This window comes from Pituophis catenifer, unplaced genomic scaffold (genome assembly GCF_029215685.1).
Source record: "Pituophis catenifer annectens isolate HBS135680 unplaced genomic scaffold, rPitCat1.0.hap2 SCAF_5, whole genome shotgun sequence".
Classification (NCBI taxonomy): domain Eukaryota; kingdom Metazoa; phylum Chordata; class Lepidosauria; order Squamata; family Colubridae; genus Pituophis; species Pituophis catenifer.
The window spans coordinates 104,335,059-104,358,920 of NW_027256885.1; the positions used below are offsets into that span (position 1 = coordinate 104,335,059).

The 23,862-nt window shown below is 47.9% G+C and overlaps 1 protein-coding gene across 1 annotated transcript in view; it reads right to left on the reverse strand.

Moving 5' to 3' along the window:
• Nucleotides 1-23,638, reverse strand: part of KANSL1 (KAT8 regulatory NSL complex subunit 1) — a 518,506-nt gene extending 494,868 nt beyond the window's left edge. The window contains exon 1 of the mRNA XM_070944495.1: nucleotides 22,295-23,638. Coding sequence (XP_070800596.1) covers nucleotides 22,295-23,595 — 1,301 coding nt within the window. The 5' untranslated portion in view covers nucleotides 23,596-23,638. The remainder of the gene's footprint in view (nucleotides 1-22,294) is intronic.
• Between the last annotated feature and the right edge of the window lie 224 nt (nucleotides 23,639-23,862).

Sequence of the window (23,862 nt, forward strand, 5' to 3'; positions counted from 1 at the left end):
TATTCATTTTTATGGATGCAATTTTCCCTAGAAATGACAGTTGTAATTTGTTCCACGTTTCCAGATCTTTTCTAATTTGTTTCATTAATTTGTTATAATTGTCTTCTGTAATTGTTATTGCTTTAGCAGTAAGCCAGATTCCTAGATACTTTATTCTCTTTACAATTTGTATTCCTAATTTGTCTTCTAGTTTTGTCTCCTGTACCTTTGTCAAATTCTTTGTTAATGCTTTAGTTTTTTGTTTGTTAATTTTAAGCCCTGCGACTCTTCCATATTCCTCTATCTTCGCTAAAAGTTTGGTTCCTGTTATTTCCGGTTGCTCCATTATAAATACCACATCGTCAGCGAAGGCTTGCAATTTGTACTCTTCTTTCCGTGTTCTCAAACCTTTTATTTCCGCATCTTTCCTAACTTCATTTAGGAATATTTCCAATGAAATTATGAACAGTAGTGGGGATAAAGGGCAACCCTGTCTCACACCCTTTTGTATATCCAGATTTTCAGTCATATCTCCATTAATCATAATTTTGGCCGTTTGGAGGGAGTATACTTTTCTAATCATATGTAAAAATTTGACACCAAAGTCCATGGTTTCTAGTTGCAATATGAGGAAATTCCAATTTAGATTGTCAAATGCCTTTTGTGCGTCTAAAAAAATTAAGGCTACTTGTTTATCAACTCTTTTCTCGTAATATTCCAGGACGTTGATAATTGTTCTTATGTTGTTTTTGATCTGTCTTCTTGGGACAAAACCGTTCTGATCTGTATGTATGTATTTATAAATAATTGTTTTCAGTCTTTGCGTTATAACCAACATGAAGAGTTTATAATCTACATTGAGCAATGAGATCGGCCTATAATTTTTAACTTGTGTGGGGTCCGTGTCTTCTTTGGGGATGAGTGTAATAATGGTTTCAGTCCAGGATTTGGGAATTTCTGCTTCTAATAATGCATCATTGAGGACTTGGAGTAACAGTTCATCCATTGCATTTTGACAGTTTTTATAAAACTCCGTTGGTATTCCGTCCGGGCCTGGAACCTTGTTGTTTTTTTTGCTTTTTCCTTGCTTCCACCAACTCAGACATCGTAATTGGTCTATTTAATGCTTCTCTATGGGACTCCTCTAATTTTGTGATGTTTGTTTTACATAAGTATTCCTTAATGTCTTCATCCCGAATCTCTTCTTTCTTGTAGAGACTTTGAAAAAAATCTTTGACTATACGTTTTTTGTCTAGATTGGTATGGTATATTTGTCCTGTTTCGTCCTGCAATTGAAATATTGTTCTCCTTTCTTTTTCTTTTTTCAGTTTATATGCTAACCAGCGCCCCGTTTTGTTTGCATGCTCAAAATGTTTCTGTTTTGCTAATTTGATTTTCTGTGCAATTTCTGTCTGGGTAATCAGATTGATTTTATGTTTAGTAAGATTTAATTTTTCTTTTATTGTTTTGTTGTGGGGCTCCTTCTGCAATTCTAATTCGTATATTCTAAATTGTTCTAACAACTTATTCCTTTACTGTTCTCTTTATTTTTTTTTTTTTTTGCCATATACGCAATTGTAAGACCTCTTATGTATGCTTTAATTGTGTCCCAAAGGTTTTGAAGCGATGTCTGTTCTTTAGTGTTTATTTGTAGGAACATTTTAACCTCTTTCTCAATCATCTGTATATATTCCTTATCTTTTATTATTCCCGTGTCCATCATCCACCTCCTTTGCTTTCGATGTCCTTTCCATACTATTTTAATGGGGTTATGGTCTGCCCAGGTGTTCACTGCTATTTCGATATCTTTTACCTCCTCTCTGAGGTCTGAAGTCATCCAGGCCATGTCGATCCTAGACCATGACTGGTGTGGGTTCGAGTAATATGTATACTGTTTTGTTTGTGTGTTTGCCTCTCTCCATACGTCATGTAGGTGTAGTTCGTTGATCATGTCTTTGAAAGGTTCCGGTAGAATTTTCTTTCTGGTTTTACTTTGTTTATTACTCCGATAGTCTTTTTCTATGTCCATGATTGCATTGAAGTCTCCTACCATGCAGATAGTTTCGTATTCCAGGTCTTTGATTATATTATGTAGCTTTTTAAAAAAGTCATTTTGGTTTCCGTTGGGTGCATATATAGATATTAATAATATTGTTTTGGATCCTGTTTGTATTTCTATTATTAAGATACGTCCTTCTGTGTCTGCATATATTTGTTTTGTTTTTAGGTATTTCTTTACATATATTACGACTCCTCTCTTTTTTTGGTCTCCTAGAGCTGCATATAGTCTTCCTAATCTTTGGTTGTCCAATAGTTTTTGATGCTGTCTTTTGATATGTACTTCTTGGAGTGTTATGATATCTATTTCTAGCTTTTGAAGTTTTGTAAATGTCTGTTTTCTTTTAGCTGGTGAATTAAGTCCGTTTATATTGATTGAAATAAGTTTTAGCTCTCTTTCCATCTCTCTTTATTTATCTATTCGTTGTTTGCAGTCTTTTTGTGTTTCTAGTAATTATTTGCGTCTTTTCCCTTGCTCCCTCTCTCTCCATTCTTTCTCTTTCCAATCTTCTCCCCTCTTCTTGGTCTCTTTCTTCTTTCTCTGTCCGCTGTTCCTCTTGCCTCTTAAGTTCCTCTTCTTCTCTGCTCTCCTGCTCCTCCTCCAGTACGAAGTGTTGGTCGAAGAAATCCTGTGCTTTTCCTACGTTATCAATTCTGTATTTTTTGTCTTCCCAGGAGATTAGTAGACCCTCCTGGGGAGGCCCAGTACTCTTCAACATCTTCATAAACAATTTTTTTTTTGTAAATATTTTTTATTTATTTTTTCAAATTTAAACATAAAAACATAACTTTCAAGAACAAAAATCTCGATCCGATCATAGATGGTTACCACGCTTACATTCCTTTCACAAGCTCAATTCACAATTTCCATTACATCTTTTATAAATAAAGAAAAAAAGAAAAAAAAGAAGATAAAAAAGAAATTAAACACTTAAGAAAAAACCAATTTTACCTCAAATTTAACATTTTCATCTATATAAATCCATTATATCTATCCAAAATTAGTTTCAAATTCACTTTCACTCATTTTTACATCTGCATAACAATTCTAAACATATCTTTATTCTTCTTTACCAAGTCATATCAAAATAATTTTTACAATATTCTAACCTCTTGTTAAGTGTTTACCTTACAATTTTATCACCATTTATTCTTAGTTTCAATTCAATACCACTCCATTTTTATTATATTTTATAAAACAACATTTTATCTAATTTTAATCCTTTGACCCTTATCCTCAAATCAGTTTACCTTAGTTTTTTTTTTCTCCCAGTTTACATATTACACAGATTTTTCTCAAAGGCATATTTTATTTACTCCAATTTCTAATATATTTTCCACTATATCTCCCTCTAATATTTAACTATCTTCCAGCTTGTTCTATTTGATTAATTCTCAGCTTGATCCCCTCCAAAACACCAACCAGGGCACCAGGGTCGTGCCGAGGATTTTGTCCAGTATCTGCACGATAAAATCACTCAGATTCGGGAAGGCTTGGTCTCTGACTGGGTAGGTACAGACGGGATGATGGGTGTCGGTCTTGAGACTGCCATTTGGGAGGAGTTCGACCCTGTTGCTCCCGAGGACAGGGACAGGATACTGGGGCGGCTGAACGCGACCACATGTTTATTGGACCCGTGTCCCTCCTGGTTGGTGCTGGCCTCCCGGGAGGTTACGCGAGGCTGGCTCCAGGGTATTATCAACGCTTCTTTGAGCGAGGGTGTCTTGCCATCTGCCTTGAAAGAGGCGGTGGTGAGGCCCCTCCTCAAGAAGCCTGCTCTGGATCCGGCTGTTTTGGCTAACTATCGTCCGGTCTCCAACCTTCCCTTCTTGGCGAAGGTTGTTGAGTGTGGTGGCGCAACAGCTTCCTGGGTACCTGGATGAAGCTGTCTATCTGGATCCGCTCCAGTCCGGCTTCAGGCCTGGGCACAGCACGGAAACGGCATTGGTCGCGTTGGTGGATGATCTCTGGAGGGCTCGGGATAGGGGTTGTTCCTCTGTCCTGGTCCTGTTAGATCTCTCAGCGGCTTTTGATACCATCGACCATGGTATATAAATTGAATTAATAATAATAATAATAATAAAATAATAATAATAATAATAATAATAACTATTTAGTTGATTTTAGAATAGTTCCTCAATCTCCTCCAACTCTCCTCCTATTTGTTTGACTGTTTCCAGCATTTTGTGGTCTGATTTCCAGCATAGTCTCCTCCTTGACTCCCTCCATTGTTTGGCTGATTTCCAGCATAGTCTCCTCCAACTCTCCTATTTGTTTGGCTGTTTCCAGCATTTTATGGGCTGATTTCCAGCATAGTCTCCTCCTTGACTCCCTCCATTGTTTGGCTGATTTCCAGCATAGTCTCCTCCAACTCTCCTATTTGTTTGGCTGTTTCCAGCATTTTATGGGCTGATTTCCAGCATAGTCTCCTCCTTGACTCCCTCCATTGTTTGGCTGATTACCAGCATAGTCTCCTCCAACTCTCCTCCTATTTGTTTGGCTGTTTCCAGCATTTTGAATTAATTTCCAACGTATTTCCACCGAGTCTCAAACTCTTATCTAGTTGGTATCCATCCCACACATTTTAACTGTAATATAATTATCTGTTTTATATCATTTCTCCATCCTGCTCTTTCAATTTAAATCTCAGTATATTTCATAATAGTCATCATTTCCAACTTGTATTACCTTAATTCAAGACTAATCACCAGCATCTGTGTATTTATTTATTTATTTATTTATTTATTTATTTATTTTTTATACCACCCCCTCTCCCCAGGGACTCGGGGCGGTGAACAGCCAAGATTAAAAAAAACATATAAACATTAAAATACAGTTAAAAGAAAATTAAATCCAAAATGGCTCCCCAATTTAAAACGCCTTACCCATAACCCTATAATTAAAACAAATTTAAAATTTCCACATGTAAAAGGGGGAAGATTTAGGCCAGGCCGGCTTGATGAAATAGATGAGTCTTAAGCGTGCGGCGGAAGGTGCGCAGATCCGGGATCCTCCGTATCTCCGGGGGGAGCTCGTTCCAGATCGTAGGTGCCCCCCCAGAGAAGGCTCTCCCCCTAGGGGCCGACAGCCGACATTGTTTGGCCGACGGCACCTGGAGGAGCCCCTCTCTATGGGAGCGTACTGGCCGGTGGGAGGCTATTGGTGGTAGCAGGCGGTCCCGTAAATAACCAGGTCCTAAGCCATGGAGCGCTTTAAAGGTGATGACCAGAACCTTGAAGCGCACCCGGAAGACCACCGGGAGCCAGTGCAGCTCACGCAGGAGAGGTGTTACATGGGAACTCCACGTCGCTCCCATAACCACCCGTGCGGCCGCACTCTGCGCCAGTTGGAGCCTCCGAGTGCACCTCAAGGGGAGCCCCATGTAGAGAGCGTTGTAATAGTCCAGCCGAGAGGTAACGAGGGCATGAGTGACTGTGCGTAGGGAGTCCCGATCTAGAAAGGGACGCAACTGGCGAATCAGGTGAACCTGATGAAAAATCCTCCCGGTCACGGCTGTCAAATGCTCTTCTAAAGACAGCCGTGAATCCAGGAGGACGCCCAAGTTGCGAGCCCTATCCGTGCGGGCCAATGGTTCGCCCCCAATAGCCAGTGATGGCACCAGCTGACTATATCGGGAAGTCGGAAACCACAGCCACTCGGTCTTGGATGGGTTGAGCCTGAGCCTGTTCCTCCCCATCCAGATCCGAACGGCCTCCAGGCACCGGGACATCACTTCAAGGGCATCGTTGGGGTGGTCCGGGGTGGAGATGTACAGCTGGGTGTCGTCAGCGTACTGATGGTACTTCACCCCGAAACCACAGATGATCTCACCCAACGGCTTTACATAAATGTTGAACAAAAAGGGCAAGAGGACCGATCCCTGCGGCACCCCACATATAAGGGACCTCGGGGTCGACCTCTGCCCCCCTGTCAACACAGACTGCGACCGGTCAGAGAGAAAGGAGGAGAACCACCTTAGTACGGTGCCTCTCACCCCCAACTCTTCCAACCGGTGCAGCATGATACCATGGTCGATGGTATCAAAAGCCGCTGAGAGATCTAACAGGACCAGGACAGAGGAGCAACCCCTGTCCCGAGCCCTCCAGAGATCATCCACCAACGCGACCAATGCCATTTCCGTGCTGTACCCAGGCCTGAAACCCAACTGGAACGGATCCAGATATGACGCTTCATCCAGGAACCGGGGAAGCTGTCCCGCAACCACACTCTCAACAACCTTCGCTACAAAACGAAGGTTGGAGACTGGACAATAATTAGACAATATTGCCGGGTCCAGGGAAGGCTTCTTGAGGAGGGGCCTCAACACTGCCTCCTTAAGGGCGGCGGGGAAGACACCCTCACCCAGTGAAGCATTTATAATCCCCTGGAGCCAGCCTCGCGTCACCTCCCGGGAAGCCAGCACTAACCAGGAGGGACATGGGTCCAACAAACATGTGGTCGCGTTCAATCTACCCAGAATCCTGTCCACGTCATCTGGGGTCACAGGATCAAACTCATCCCAGATAACAGTCTCAAGACCTGCCTCCCTCACCCTCAATGGATCTACCCAGTCAGAGTCCAGACCTGCCCGAATCTGAGTGATTTTGTCATGCAGATACTGAACAAAATCCTCGGCTCTTCCCTCCAAGGGGTCCTCCCGCGCTTCCTGGTGGAGCAGGGAGCGGGTCACCCTAAACAGGGCGGCCGGGCGATTATCTGATGACGCAATAAGAGCAGCAAAATGAGTACATTTTGCTGCTTTTATCGCCACTAGGTAATTCCTAATATGAGATCTTACCAGTGTCCGGTCCGATTCAGAAAGACTAGCCCTCCAACTACTCTCTAGGCGTCTTTTCCAGCGCTTCATCTCCCTCAGCTCCTCGGTGAACCAAGGAGCCAGGTGAGATCGGCGCCGGGTCAGAGGCTGCAAAGGCACGACTCGATCCAGAGCTCCAGCGGCCGCCCTATCCCAGGCGGCCACTAGGTCTCCAGTCCAGGCGTGAGCCAGAACCTCAGGAATTGGCCCAAGCTCCGTCTGGAACCTATCAGGTTCCATCAGGCGCCTGGGGCGGTACCATCTTATCGGTTCTGCCTCCCTGCGGCGGGGTGCCGCGGTTCGAAGGTCAAGGTGAAGGAGTGATCCGACCATGACAAGGGCTCGATGACTATATCCCCTATCTCAAGATCACTCAACCACTGTCCAGAGACAAAAACCAGGTCCAGAGTGTTTCCCCCTATGTGCGTAGGGTCATGAATTAGCTGGGTCAGGTCCATGGCCGTCATGGAAGCCATGAACTCCCAAGCCACCTCAGACGCCTCACCCACAGACGGCAGGTTGAAATCCCCCATGACCATAAGTCTGGGGGTATCAACCGCCACCGCGGCGATAAGGTTGAGTAGCTCGGGCAGGGCTGCTGCCACATGGCAGGGAGCCAGGTACGTGATCAGCAAGCCCATCTGAACCCCATGGCCCCACTTCACAAGGAGGGACTCACAACCGGCCGTCTGAGGAACAGTGGTCTCCCTCGGCCTAAGGCCTTCTCTAATAATAACCGCTACTCCCCCGCCCCTCCCCTGTGACCTCGGCTGATGAAATGCGTGGAAGCCTGGTGGGCACATTTCTACCAGAGGGACTCCTCCCTCCGGGCCCAACCAAGTCTCCGTAATACCCGCCAGGTCCGCTCCCCCCTCCTGAACAAGATCACAGATGAGGGGGGCTTTATTTACTACGGACCTGGCGTTGCACAGCATCAGACGAAGGCCCGGGCCGTGAGGGTCTGTGCAACCTGGAAAACGGGTGGAGCCTTGGGGGCCGGAGCACCCTACCGCTTGGAGACAGCGGGTGCGTGCTCCCTTAACATGATATGGCCCCCCAGTCCCGCCATCTTGTATCTTGTATTTTGTTCAATCAATCCTTATTCATCAGTTTAACATTTGTTTGCAAATTAAAATTAAAACGTATTACATCAAACAGTACATTTTCTTAAAATTTTCCTGCCTCAAAATATATTCTTCTTTATTATTTTTATCCCCTTGATATCATCCACTATTTTAATAGCCACCTCTTATTTTCTATTTTTATTATTTCACAACCCTTCCTGTTTTTATCCAAAAATCATATATACCTAGGCTTTTAAACTTTATCATATATACATAGGCTTTTAAACTTTACATTTCAGTTAGTCACATTTAAATTTATCCACTTTAATTCTTCCTTTTCTTCCTTTTCTTCCTTTTCCTCTCTGTCCAAAGTGCTCTATTTCAAGGTTCATCAGTTCAAAGTAAAGAATTTCTGTATGTCCCTTTAAAACTTTTAAAATGTCTGATCCAAGCGTAGTGCATCAGCTTCCTGTCTTTGTTAACTACGCCACACCTAGTTTTGTCAGTCTCCATTGTTAAAATCCAAAATGTTCTTTCTTTCTTTCTTCTTTCTTAAAATCATCTGGGACAGAGTAGGAATCTCCAAAATCCTTATATCCAATATTAATTTCAAGTAATCCAAGGTAAAAAGCCAAGTAACATGTTTCTTTTCCACCCAGAAAGGGAAATCTCTTTAATCCACTTCTCTGTTTAATCACTGCAGACTCCATGGCTATTTCTCTATCTTCATTAGCTTCATTTTCTTTTAGAGGCATTAATTCTCAGGAATATCCATTTCTCCTCTCCACTCCAGTTAAAGGCACAGTCAAATTTCAGAAATTTATTAATACCAAATCATCCAGTTTAAGTTTACTGCAACAAAATTCAATTTGGGTCTTTTATCCATTTTTCTTTTCTTTTCAATCTTTAAGCCCCGCAGTCCAGCAGCCGCTTTTAATTTTGGGGTCTTATTTTCCAATAATTCCAAATAGGTACGTTATATTACCTGGGTTGGTGTCACTCACCCAGCTTCTTGATTTTTGCTCTTTCTTCATCTTCTTCCTCCAGCACAATCCTTGTTCCCGGTTGCCGCGGTTTCAGGGCAGCCGCCATGGCTGCCGTTCCGCTGCCGCCAGCGTGAAGGAGAAGCCTCCGGCCCCGAGGAACCTGCCCGTTCCTCTCGGCCACCCAAGGCGTTCCTTCTTGTCCCCGTCCCTACAAGACAGGGGAGGTCCGCAGACCTATCGGCGGCAGCTTAGCAGAGGGGATTTGGCAGGGCTCAGCGGAGCTCGCCATTTCCCCGTCTGTGTCCCCGCGGCACCAACCCCACATCTTCATAAACAATTTAATGAGGGAATACAAGGGGAACTCTTAAAATTTAAGCTGGCAGGAATAGTCAACACTCCAGAAGATAGGCTCAAGATCCAGATGGATCTCAACAGACTTCAACACTGGGCCCTATCTAAGAAAATGAAATTCAATGTAGAAAAATGGGCGTTGGTCTTACTGTAATACGCCCTTTCTCTGTGTCGTCCCAGGAGTGGCCAAGAATGGGTTGAATCTGTTTCCTGTTGAGACCAAGCTGTTTCTTTTAGCCACGCCTCCTGCCTCCACCTTCCTGCCCCAGTTTCAGCGAGGACGTAGCTGTAAAGACAACTCAAACCATGTATGCATTAGTTCCCGGATCACAGGCCAAGCGAAGCAGGGTGGGGCTTGGCCACTCCTGGGACGACGCAGAGAAAGGGCGTATTACGGTAAGACCAATGCCCATTCTCCTGCAAGGTCCCAGGAGTGGCCAAGAATGGGACTTACCAAAGCCTCCCCCTATTTACGGGTGGGAAGCCACTTGGCCAGAGCCTGAAGCCTCCCCATGAACACGTTGTAACACCCTTCGTCCAAACGATGCCTCAGCCGAGGCACAGACATCAATCTTATAATGACGAATAAAGGGTGAAGGGGACGCCCACGTGGCGGCTCTGAAGATGTCCTCAATAGAGGCCTGCATAGCCCGTGCTGTAGAAGTGGCAGCACTGCAGGTGGAATGGGCCATAACCCGCCTAGGGGATGGTAAGGCTTGAACCTGGTAGGCCATTGCAATGCAAGCCCGCAGCAAACGGCCTATGGTAGATGGGGTCACCTTGGCACCTGTAGATGAGGGATGGAAGGACACAAAAAGAGCTTTCGTCCGGCAAGACTGGGATGTTCTCTTAATATAAATCTTAAGAGCCCTCCTAACCTCTAAAGTGTGCCATTGTCGCTCCAGGACATGGGAAGATCCTGGGCAGAAATCAGGCAAGATAACCTCCTGAGCCCTATGGAACTTAAGAGTTCACTTTAGGGATGAATGATGGATCCATCCGGAGCACAACCCTATTAGGATGGAAAATACACAAATCCTGTCGCACTGAAAGAGCGGCCAGTTCAGAAATGCGCCTGGTGGAGGTGATAGCCACCAAAAACGCCACCTTAAATGTTAAGAGGCACAAGCTCACGGTATGTAGAGGTTCGAATGGGGCTGATGTCAGGGCCTGAAGAACTCAAGATAAATCCCATGTGGGGTATCAATGGACAACCGGAGGTCGGAGGTTAGCAGCTCCCTTAATAAATTGCTTAAGAATGGGGTCATGAGCCAATGATGTTCTCTTCCCACACCGCAAGACCGTGGACAGCGCTGCAACCTGCCTGCGGAGCATGTTGTGGGACAGACCTTTGTCCAATCCGTCCTGCAAAAAATCTAAAACATGTGAAACTGTAGCAGAGGTGGGGTCGAGATCCCTAGCCCCACACCAGGTGAGAAATGCTGCCCATGTGGAATTGTAAATATGATTCGTAGAAGATCTGCGAGAGGCCTGGATGGTTACAATGACCCTGGAAGAGAACCCCTGCTTCCTCAGGAGTCCCCGCTCAAGTGCCAGACGGTTAAGTTGAGCCACTGGGGCTTCGGATGTTGCAAGGCACCTTGGATGAATGATATCCGTTCCTGAGGAATCCTCCAGGGCCGGGAGACTGAGAGGCCCACCAGGTCCACAAACCATGGGCGCCTGGGCCAGTGAGGGGCAACTAGGAGGAGTTCCGCCCTCTCCTGAATTACCTTCCGGATGACACCTGGGATCAGTGGAAGAGGTGGAAAGGCATAAAGTAGGCCACTTGGCCAAGGACTGCGTAAGGCATTGGTCCCCTCCGCCCCTTGTGACGGGAAACTGGTGAAATACCTGGGAAGCTGAGCATTTTGCTGGGAGGCAAACAGGTCCACTACTAGCTGACCGAATCTGGTTGTCAGTTCCAGGAACAGCGTGGGGTGTAACTGCCATTCTGCATTGTCTATTGTGGACTGGCTGAGGCAATCCACCTGAGTGTTTGCCACCCCCGCGATATGCTCCGCTTTGAGGGAAAGCAAATGCTTTTCCGCCCACCTCCCCAGGAGCTCTGCTTCCGTCATGAGGCTCCTGGAATGAGTGCCTCCTTGACGGTTTATGTGTGCCTTGGCCGTGACGTTGTCCGTAAGAATGAGAATGTGTTGGCCCTGTACTAAAGTCTTGAAGTGGTGAAGGGCAAGGTGTGCCGCCCGAAGCTCCAGCCAATTGATGTTGTGGGTCAGGTCCACTGGGGTCCAGCAGCCCTGAGCCATGTGGCCCTGAAGATGAGCCCCCCCCCCAGCCAAAGAGGCTGGCATCTGATGTTATCGTGATGCGACTGGGCTCCCGGAAGAGACAGCCCTTGTCCAGTGCTGGAGACATCCACCACTTGAGGGAGAGCAACACCCCTGGGGGAACACATACCTTGGTCCAAGAGCTGCTGTTGCCTGACTGTTGGTATGGGAGCAGGAACCAGTGAAGGGTTCTTGCGTGCAGCCGAGCCCAAGGCACTATCAAGATGCATGACACAAACATCTCCAACAGTTGTGCTAATAGGGCAATGGGGACCCGATGCTCTGCTCTTACCTGTCTGAGCAGGGATGTCAGATTGTCCTTGCGGTCCTGGGAAAGGAAGACCCGTCCCAGCCTGGTGTCGATTTCCTTCCCCAAGTGTAAGAGTCTCGTGGCCAGAACCAGCTGACTCTTTGGAAAGTTCACAGAGAACCCGTGCTGTCATAAAACGGTGATTGTTGTCTGCAACGCCTCCCTGGTCTCCTCGAAGGAGGACACTTGCACAAGAATGTCATCCAAATAGCATTGTAGACTAATAGGAATTGATCGTAGATAAGGCGCTAATGCCAGCAGAACCTTGGTGAAGGCCTGGGGCGCCGACGCTAGTCCGAAGGGCAAGGCCCTGTATGAGACTGTTTGAAGCAGAAGCAGAGATACTGACGATGTGCCGGGAGGATTGGCACATGGAGGTAAGCCTCCGTAAGGTTGATAGATGCCAGGAAGTCGCCCTCCCCAAATTCCCTCTAGGATGGTGGTTAGGGAATTCATTTTGAACCTTTTGTAGACCAGATAAATTTTTTTTTTTTAGATTTAGAATTGCTCTCCATCCCCCCGAAGACTTTGGAACCATAAACAGGGTGGAGTAAAACGCCCGACCCATCTGGCCCTCTGGAACCGCCTTGATTGTTTGGATTTCCAGCAAATGCTGGATGGCGGCTTCCAGGAGACCTTCTTTTTCGCTGCTTCGGGATACCGGGCAGCTGACAAAGTGATTTGGAGGAAGGGAGAGGAAGTCCAAGCTGAGGCCGAGCCTCACTGAATTGAGGACCCAGAGGTCGCTCGTGATCATCTCCCATTGAGGTGCAAAAAGAGCCAATCGGCCACCAATGGATGCGCTTGGCATGCAGTCATCATGGTCTACAAAAGGCGCAACCTCCTGCCCCTCGAAAGGGCCGTTTGCTCTGGAGGGTCTGCCTAGGCTGGGTGCAAAACCCTGTCCTATCCGTTTGGCAGTCAGAACGTTGAGGAAAAGGTCGTTTGAGACTGTTGAAAGGAAGAACTGGAATCAGGCCGATATGACGACCTGCGATAATATGGAGTCGTGCGCCTCTCGCCCCTCTTAAGGAAGGATGGCAGGACCTTTCTCTTATCCTTATTCTCAACTAGTACAGGCTCCAGAGCCTCCCCGAAGAGGGAGCCCGCTGTATAAGGAGCCGAGGCCAGCCGCCATTTGGACTTGGCATCCACCTGCCAATTGCGGAGCCAGAGCATCCTCCTTGATATGATGGAGGAGGCCAAAGATCGAGAAGCATACTTAGCCGCAGCTAATGTTGCATCTGCAGAAAATTGTGTTGCTGCAATCAATTTATTCAGGTCCTGGTGGAGCCTGGTTTCACTGGGTGGAACCCTCTGTTGCATCTGCTGCAACCACAGTAACGAAGTGCGATTAAAAAATGAGGCTGCAGATGCGGCTTTAATCACCCAGGCTGAGGACTGGTGCGCCTTGCACAATATCAATTCCACTTTTTTATCCTCTGGTTTCAGTCCCTCCGCTATATCGCCAGATACCAATGACAGCGAGACCAGAGATGCCACTGGTGAATCTACCGTGGGCAAGAGCAGTTGGTTTCCCAATGCTGGCGCCAGCTGGTAAAACCGATGGTGAAGACCGCCAGGTGTTGGGAAGGATGCTGGTAGCGCCCATTGTTGTTGCACCACATCAATGAACAACTGTGGAGCTGGAACATCCTCCTGTACAGTGGCCGGCTTGGAGAAAAGGAGGTCACTGGGATTTGTAGGTCCTGGTGAACTGAGACAGGGATCTAACCCCATCCCTGCTGTCACACGTGCCTTGTGCAGAAGAGATTTAAACATGGCAGGAGGAAAGAGGCCGGAAAAGGCCAGCACATCAGGTGTTAACCCTTCATCCTCCGACAAATCCACCTCTCCTTGACTCCCCTCTTGTATAAGTGAATCTTCGCCATCAGAAGATTCAGCCTGCGATTGGGACTCCTGCCTGTAAGACAGGTCCCTTCACAAATGCTCTCCATGAGGAAGACTGGTGAGAGCCTCCACTGGAAGGGCTACAGGCCTGGGGATACTGCTCAGTTGCCTGAGAAACAGTTTGCACAATGAGCAATTTGAGATCAGCAGGTAAATCAGAAGCATAGGCCTCACCTTGTCTCAAACCAGCTGCCGTCGGTGTGAAGGTCGCTGACACTTCTCTTCGAGGAGCGGAATGTTGAGTTGCAGCAGCAGCAGCAGCAGCCGCAGAAGCTGGGCAGAAAACAGAATCTCGCACAAGAGAATCATTAGTATTAGGAGACAAGTTAAAGGAAGCCTCACTTGCACCCTCTGGTGACAAGGGCGGAGCAATTACAGGCTGAATAGTCAGCAATCTCTCAGAGGAAGAAGAAACTGGGCGAGAAGTACCCTGTTCAGCCCTAGAATGGGCGTGTTGGGATTGATCTTTCTCTGCTCTGTGAAATTGTTTTTCCAGAGCCTTATGTCTTCTGCTGGCATCTTTTTCAGAAGCTTTGGAATGCTTTTGCTTCCCTTGGGCCCCAGTTTGGGGAGTGGCCTCTGGAAGCATTGCAGCATTAGTCGCCAGATTCAAATTACTGTAACCTTGCTTCTTGGCTCTATGCCCAGCAGCTCTTCCTGCCATTTTGCAATTTGAAAAATGCAGCCGTTACAAACTGCAGACTCCTGTAGCCCAAAACCTCCTGCAATCAGTATACCTAGCCGAGACCAGGCAGGGACTTAAAGCCAATCAGGCTAGCAGGGAAATCTGAGTGTGCCTAGCCGAAACTAAGCAGGGACTCCAATGGCCTCCACTGAGGCTGTGGCTCTTAGGTATGCCCAGTAGCCGCTGGGTAGGGACTCCATGCCTCTCCTGAGGCCACTGCCACTGAGTATGCCTAGCCAAAACTAGGCAGGGACTCCCTCTCGCTCCAGCGAGGAAAATGGGCCCGCAAGGACTCACCCAGCTCCGCTGTGGAAACTGAGAGTCCGAAGCTCTTCCCCGGGTCCAAAGCGAGCAATTTGCTCAAATGCCAGGCTTTTGAGGCCTGGGAAACTTCATTCTCCCCTCTTCCTCAATTCAGGCCGATAATGGCCCCCAGGAAGGAAAACCGACGATCCCACCAGTTTCCTGCTCCTAGCAATCGGCTGCTGGCAACTGTGAGCCCGCAGTTGTCCAGCCCTTATTTTAAGAGCTGATCACTAACACACGGTGGCAAGCCGCAGCTTTAAAAGCCAGCCGCCTCTTTTAATCTTTAAAATCAACAGAAAATAAGAAAAAATTACAAAGCTCACGATCCTGAAGATCAAAAGTGACCAGGAATGCTTTGAAACGTCTCGTTCAGGTTAAGACCAAGCCGAAACTGGGGCAGCAAGGTGGAGGCAGGAGGCGTGGCTAAAAGAAACAGACAACTCGGTCTCAACAGGAAACAAACGATTCAACCCATTCTTGGCCACTCCTGGGACCTTGAAGGAGAACGTAAGTGGCAGCATTGGAGCTTCCGGCCTAATATAGCTTCCATATTAGTAAGGTTTTCAATTAGACAAGAAAAACCAAATGTACAGCTACAGATTAGGTGAGACCTGGCTCAAAAATAGTAACTGTGAGAGGGAGCTTGGAGTCATAGTGGACATAGATGGACATATCACTTAAGTATGAGCCAGCAGTGTGTTGCAGCAGCCAAAAAAGCCAATGCAATCCTAGGTTGCATTAACAGAGGGATAGAATCAAGATCACGTGAAGTATTAGTACTGCTTTATCAAGCCTTAGTAACACATTTGGAATACTGCATTCAGTTTTGGTCACATTATAAAAAAAGATGTTGAGTCTCTGGAAAGAGTGCAGAAAAGAGCAACAAGAATGATTAGGTGCCAGGAGGCTAAAACATATGAAGAACCATTACAGGAATAGGGTATGTCTAGTCTAGTGAAAAGAAGGACTGGGGTGACATGATAGCAGTGTTCCAATATTTGAGAAGCTGCCACAAAGAAGAGTGGGTCAACTTATTTTCCAAAGCAACCAGAAGGCAAGACAAGAAACAATGGATGGAAACTAATCAAGGAGAGAAGCAACGTAGAAACAAGGAGAAATTTCCTAACAGTGAAAACAGTTACCCAGTGGAACAGCTTGCATTCAGATGTTGTGGATGCTCTATCACTGGAGGCTTTTAAGAAGCCCCTCCCCTCTGCGCATGCCCGAAGATGGCGGTTTGTGACTGAGGCTCCTGAAGCCTGGGGCAATGTAGGGCCGTTTTGGATTCTTCGAGGGCTGAATTTTCTATCTATGAGCCCCGGCCCAGCAAGAGAATACTGAGGACAGCCTGTTGTGATCTTTTCGGCTGTCCTGGGTCACTCATGTGGCCGTTTGGACCCGAAGAGCGCCGTGGGATTATGGCGACGCTGACGGGAGGTTCAGGTACGGCCGGGCGGTGCTTCCTGCCTTGGCGTCTCCCCAGCGGTCCCCTTGTGACGGCCGAAATGGGGGTGGGGGTGTGGTGGCGATGGCGATGGAGTGTTGGAGCGTCGCTGCCCCCCCTTGGAAGAACTAGCAGCGGCGGGGACGGCGTTGGGGCGGCGTTTCTTTTGCCTCAATGTCCCCCAGCAAGGGCTGGAGCGTCGCTGCCCCCCCCCTTGGAAGAACTAGCAGCGGCGGGGACGGCGTTGGGACGGCGTTGGGGCGGCGTTTCTTTCGCCTCAATGTCCCCCAGCAAGGGCTGGAGCGTCGCTGCCCCCCCCCTTGGAAGAACTAGCAGCGGCGGGGGACGGCGTTGGGACGGCATTGGGGCGGCATTTCTTTCACCTCGATGTCCCCCCAGCAAGGGCCGGAACGGCGGGGGGGGGTACGGAGATGATGGTGGAGCATCCCCCCCCCGAAGGGAAGGCTACCAGCAGCGATGGTGACGTAGGACTGCGGTGGCGACGAATAAAATGCTGTCCGCTGGGGCGACGCCGAGGGAGGACTGCCGGGCCCCGCCTGAATCTCTTCGAATCTAGACCTCTACAAACTAGGTCTATTGTCAGCTGTGAGGGAGAGAGTGCAAACCATCGATTTGGAGCTCTCTGGTTGGAGGCTTTATTGAAGATCTGGGAGTTAAGGGAGGGAAGAAGATCTGGTGGAGACTGGGGGAGCTGGGAAGAGCTGGAAGATGGTGTGGACTGTCCCGCCCCCTCTTGGTTTGTCTCCACACACCCCTTCCTTCCCTCTTTCTTTTTTCCGCCACGGCCTGGTTTGTGGGCGCGGCCTGGATTACTATCTCCCCGACCAGATTTTTCTTGCACCCAGACTTAATAGCTCCTTTTATGCCCACAGCTGACCTCCGGTTTCCGGCAATTCCATCGGCCCTATTGACATTAACATCCACTTGCTGTGAGGAGAGATGTGAGCCTGGGCGGGGGCACCGAGGGAGTCATCTTGTTGCAGCTGCCACTGTATAAGACCTGCTGACACTGGCCACCGTGAGAGGGTGACCGGGTCATTGCCCTCTGGGACAGCTGCCTGAGACTCCTCTCCACTGTCGTGGGAGGACAGTGGAGTCCGGTTTGACCCCCGGCCGAAATGGTGGACTCTCTCCCCTGGACTTTTTTTAAACCATCATTAAGAATCCTTGGCCTCTTTCCATCTTCCCCAGACAGACTTTTGGAACCTTAAGATGTATTCATCCGCTGATCTCTTCGCACTGCGAGACTCCCCCCTCTCGCAGGCCTGGCCCTCCATGTTATCGAGGGCCTATCTTGATGACGGGTCTTGGAACCCCGAGAGATGGCATGCAGCGAAGAGGGGGTTGAGGGGTTTTCTACGTAAATTTTTAATGAAATTTTTAAGGGGTGGGAATAATGATTTTTTAAGGGGAACCGGGAGGAAGACCAAGGGGTTTGGGGGGACGAACCCACTAGGGTCAGAGCCGAGCCCAGCACAGGGGGACGGTTTGGAGGGTGCAGGTCGAGGGATTGGGGAGGGGCTGGAGGACTATCCGGAGGAGGAATTTTCCATCAGCACGGTGAATGGGAGGGGCAGATATGGCGGGAGCAGGGGACCATATCATGTGTCGGGGGCTCGCACTTGCTATCTGAGAGCAATTGCTTGCCCCGGTCCCCAAGGCTCCGCTCGGACACTAGGTGGCTTAGATACTCAGGATCTGGGCCTTCGGCTGATGCTGTGCAACGCCAGGTCCGTGGTAAATAAGGCCCCCCTCATTCACGATCTTTTTCAAGAGGGAGGAGCGGACCTGGCGGGTATTACGGAGACCTGGTTGGGCCCGGAGGGCAGCATCCCTCTGGTCGAAATGTGCCCACCAGGCTTCAGAGCATTCCATCAGCCGAGGGCCCAGGGGAGGGGCGGGGGGGTGGCGGTTATTATTAACGAGGATCTGGGTCCGAGGGAGACCACTGTGCCTCAGATAGCCGGATGTGAGTCCCTCCTTGTGAGGTGGGGTCATGGGGTTGAGATGGGCTTGTTGCTTACGTACCTGGCTCCCTGCCGCGTGGCAACAGCCCTACCTGAGCTACTCGACGTGATAGCCACGGTGGCAGTAGATACACCCAGGCTTTTAGTCATGGGTGATTTCAACTTGCCATCCGTTGGTGAAACGTCTGAGGTGGCTCGGGAGTTCATGGCTTCCATGACGGCCATGGACCTGACCCAGTTAGTTCATGGCCCTACTCACAGGGGAGGTCACACTCTGGACCTGATTTTTGTCTCTGGCCAGTGGTTGAGTGGTCTTATTGGGGATATAGACATGGAACCCTTGTCATGGACAGACCACTCACTCCTTCGCCTAGATCTTCGAACCACTGCCCCCCGCCGCAGGGAGGCGGATCCAATTAGATGGATCCGCCCCAGGCGCCTGATGGATCCTGAGAGGTTCCAGATGGAGCTTGGGCCATTTCCTGAGGTTCTAGCACATGACTCGGCCGAGGACCTGGTAGCCGCCTGGGATTGGGCGGCTGGTGGGGCCTTGGACCAAGTCGTGCCTTTGCGGCCTCTGACCCGGTGCCGATCCCGTGCGGCTCCTTGGTTCACCGAGGAACTGAGGGAAATGAAGCGCCGGAAAAGACGCCTGGAGAGCGGTTGGAGGGCCAGTCTCGCTGAATCTGATCAAACACTGGTAAGGTCGCATATTAAGACCTACCTAGTGGCGATAAAGACGGCAAAGTTTAATTACTTTTCCGCCTCTATTGCGTCATCAGGGAATCGTCCGGCCGCCCTGTTTAGGGTGACCCGCTCCCTGCTCCATCTGGGAGTGTGGGAGGATCCCTTGGAAGGCAGGGCGGAGGATTTTGGACAATACCTGTATGACAAAATCGCTCAGATCCGGGGGGGATTTGGACTCTAACTGGGTAGATCAGGGCAGAGTGACGAGGAAGTCTTGAGAATGTTATCTGGGAGGAGTTTGACGCTGTGACTCCCGATGATGTGGACAGGATTTTGGGGAGACTTAGTGCGGCCACATGTTTACTGGACCCGTGTCCCTCCAGGTTGGTACTGGCTTCCCGGGAGGTTACACGAGGCTGGCTCCAGGGTGTTATCAACGCTTCGCTGAGTGAGGGCCACTTCCCCGCTGCCTTGAAGGAGGCGGTGGTGAGGCCTCTCCTCAAGAAGCCTTCCCTGGATCCAGCAATATTGGCCAACTACCGTCCTGTCTCCAACCTTCGCTTCATGGCGAAGGTTGTGGAGAGTGTGGTTGCGCGACAGTTCCCACAATTCCTGGAGGAAACATCTTATCTAGATCCGTTCCAGTCAGGTTTCAGGTCTGGGCACAGCACGGAAACGGCATTGGTCGCGTTGGTTGATGATCTCTGGAGGGTTCGGGACAGGGGTTGCTCCTCTGTTCTGGTCCTGTTAGATCTCTCAGCGGCTTTTGATACCATCGACCATGGTATCATGCAGCACCGGCTGGAAGAGTTGGGGGTGGGAGGCACCGTGTTGCGGTGGTTCTCCTCCTTTCTCTCCGACCGGTTGCAGTTTGTGTTGGCAGGGGGGCAGAGGTCAACCTCGAGGCCTCTCATCTGTGGAGTGCCGCAGGGATCGGTCCTCTCTCCCCTTCTGTTCAACATTTATGTAAAGCCGCTGGGTGAGATCATCCATGGCTTCGGGGTGAGATACCACCAGTACGCTGATGACACCCAGCTGTACATCTCCACCCCAGGCCACCCCAATGATGCCCTTGAAGTGATGTCCCAGTGCCTGGAGGCTGTGCGGATCTGGATGGGGAGGAACAGGCTCAAGCTCAACCCTTTCAATACTGAGTGGCTGTGGCTCCCGGCATCCCGATATAGTCAGTTGACTCCATCACTGACTATTGGGGGCGAGTCTTTGGCCCCCACAGAAAGGGCTCGCAATCTGGGAGTCCTCCTGGATATGCAGCTGTCCTTGGAGGAACATCTGACAGCTGTAACCAGGGGGACCTTTTGTCAGGTTCGCCTGATTCGCCAGTTGCGGCCCTTTCTTGATCGGGATTCCCTGTGCACAGTCACTCATGCCCTCGTCACCTCTCGCCTTGACTACTGCAACGCTCTCTACATGGGGCTCCCCTTGAAGAGCACCCGGAGGCTCCAACTGGTCCAGAATGCAGCAGCACGGGTAGTGACGGGAGCAGCATGGCGCTCCCATGTAACACCGCTCCTGCGCGAGCTGCACTGGCTCCCAGTGGTCTTCCGGGTGCGCTTCAAGGTGTTGGTTATCACCTTTAAAGCGTTCCATGGCATCGGGCCTAGCTATCTTCGAGACCGCCTGCTGCTACCGACGACCTCCCATCGTCCCGTGCGCTCCCACAGAGAGGGCCTCCTCAGGGTGCCATCAGCCAATCAATGTAGGCTGGTGACCCCCAGGGGGAGGACCTTCTCTGTGGGGGCACCTACCCTCTGGAATCAGTTGCCCCCAGAGATAAGGAGAATCCAAGACCTTAGTGCCTTCCGCCGTGCCCTTAAAACCCACTTTTTCCAGCAAGCCGGGCTGGCTTAAGAAGAAATTTTAAATGTTTTAATTGGTTTGTATTTTTAATTTTGGGCCAAATTTATATATATTTTAATTGTTTTTTAATATTTGTATTTTATGTTTTTTAATTCTGGCTGTACACCGCCCTGAGTCCTCAGGGAGAAGGGCGGTATATAAATTTAAAATAAATAAATAAATAAATAAATAAATAAATAAATAAATAAAAAATAAATAAAAAATAAATAAATAAATAAATAAATAAATAAATAAATAAATAAGAAAGAAAGAGACTGGACAACCACTTGTCTGGAATGGTTTAGGGTCTCCTGCCCAAGCAGGGGGTTGGAGGACTAGAAAACCTCCAAGGTCCCTTCCAACTGTTATTCTGTTATCTTGGCCACCAGCAAACCACTAGAATGTAAACTGTGAGCAAAACCCAGCACTGATGATGCTACCTTGTTTGGGTAATGAAACATCTGCAAGAAAACAACCAAGCTCAGGAGCACCAAGAACCCCTCACTGTAATAGTGGCCAGTAGACTTGTTTCAAAGCACTGTAAAGACCTGTCTCTATTTTCACACAGATAGCTTCTGTTCATTTCAATCAAATAAAATTAAGCACTTGGTCAGCTGTCACAAAACAGTACTTGCTAGATTAGGCTTGGTTGTGTCTATTCATGTTTAAAATCTACAGCTACTGTAACCCCAAAAGGAGCAATTTCACACTTACAATATGTAAAGTTTCATCTTTATTGCCTAAAATGCACCTAATTTCTAATCAGAAGATTGTATTCTGGGTTCTCACAGACTGTAGATCACCCTTCTTCAACTTTGTCCTCTCATGATATGACTGGAATTCAGGCCATGATCAAGTTCTCTTACATTTCAGAACATCCAGTGAAATAAATAAGGTAATTTTAGATGCTGAAGTCAATCTCCAAACACTCTACTTCACAAAGTCATAATGTAATCATGATTTGATTTAGCATGTTGTGATTCCAGTGGTTGGCAAATCAGAGATTATTTTGCAAAAACAGAATATATGGTTTAATAAACCATACATAGACCATGGATAAAGGACATGTGTGAACGGGGCCCTCTTGGGACAAACTATGGGCAGCTAAAAGAAGTGTGAACAACTTGCAGTGCAACAGCTTCTGCCTTGTCCTGAATCATTTATTTGTAGGTAAATTCTTAGCTATTACCCATAGTCCCATCATAGAATAAAACTATGGGTTGGATTCTTTTAGTTAAAAAGCAATGAGGATGCTTGGCCATTCTCAGCCACAATAATAGTTAAAGCGGGTTATTTTCTTCAAGCAAGCATAATTTATGTAAGTTACTATCTATCACCAATAAATAACCTTTCTATTGCAGGAAACCTATTTTAGGTAAATTACACACCTAACATAACTGAGACACAAAGAGACTTTCCACTTCTAAAACGAATTTGTTATTGCAGTTTGCTTGCTCCTTGTTTTAACTGTACTTTAAAACAACAGTGATGTGAGACAAAACTTGTTTGAAAAGCAGAGTATTAAAAACTGTACAGAAAATAACACTTGATGTTACTCACAAAGGTACATGGTGCTGTTCTGTGTCTGCTTTGGTCAGTTCCTCTTCTTCAATATCAGACTCTCCACCGGAGCTGCTGTCCGTGACATCAGAATCAAATGCTTCCTCACAACATTGCAGGTTAGCCATCCCACTGGCAGTAAACCTCTGTAACTCTTCTGAGATAGAGTCACTTTTTATGAAGTTGCTCAGTCCTTCTGAGGCATTTGTCTTATTTGCAGCTTTTCTCAGAGTTGCTTCTGCCTTGCAGGTCAGTATTACCTGACTCCGGTGTTTCAAGGAATCCAAAGCAGGCAACTTACTTAGTGTTTTTTCTAAAAATCCACCAAGCTGTTGCTGAATGTGCCGCTCCACCTGCTTGACCTGTACCACCTGCAGCCGCTTTTGCAGCCTGTGAGCACGATTCTCAATGTCTACCTGCCTCCGCAATAGCAACTTTGTCCTCATATCTGAATCTAGAGTGCTAAAGGAACTGTTTGGCAGAGAGATCTTCTGTTCCTCTGGCTTACTGCTTCCAAGCTCAGAACAAACAGGCATTCCAGATAACAAAAGCAAGATGTTCTCCCCACCCTCTTCAAGTCCACACTGCTGCTCTGAGGAACTGTGATCATGTTTATTTTCCGTGCCATTTTTGGTAAATGGGGCAGCATGCTCTGCAACTGGGCTTTTATGTGGTAGAGTGCAACTGCTCAAACCAGACTTCAGGTCCTCCAAATCAGAACCCCCAGGTCTATTTGAATCAACATCCTGGAGAGTCAAAGAAGATGGTGTGCTCTTCCCACCATTAAGTGAAACAGAGCTTTCATGGTCAGAGCTGTTAGTCTTAGCTAATTTTTTAGCCAAGCCATTGACAGGTGTTTGTGGCAAAGGTGTCTGATTACTTGTACTCATGGTTTTTAGGTTTTCCAAGGAAATCTCCAACACTGGAGACCTTCCTAACAGGTCACTAGTTTTTAAGAAAGGATGAGTCAACAGAGAATGAGATTTAAGGACTGTCTGCTTGTTGAAGACTCCTTGCAGTTTCAAGGATTCCTTTGGAGGAGATGTTACATCTGAACAGAGATAAGATGCTACCAAGGGCTGCAGCTTTCCCAGGTCTTCTTTTGTAGAATTATTTCGGAAATCTAGACTGGAATCCTCAGCTTTTCTTTTAGTGCCATTAGCAGCAACAAGGATGTTGTTGGTATTGCCATTTTTGTCCACACTACCAGGAGACAGGGAGGAGGATGGGGCAGCCACTTTGAACGGGATGTGGTGAGCTTCAGTTGCTGCATCAGTGAGAGCGGGTGCCATAGTAGCCATTCAGCACAGAGAGTTGGAAAGTCCAGACTTTCCCGTTGCAGAGGCCAGCTCTGCTGGGTTTTTCTGCTTTGCCAAAGAGCAGCCTAAAAAAACCAAGCAGATAAAATTTAGAAGTGTAGAATTGTCAAAACAGAAACAAGTCATTTGTTATGTACATTTTTGTCAGATACAGAGAGCCTGTATAAACCTATTCATCAGAGACAATTAACAATGACAGATTTCCTATCCAAATTAGTATAATATCCAAGCCCAACATGTACAGAAATG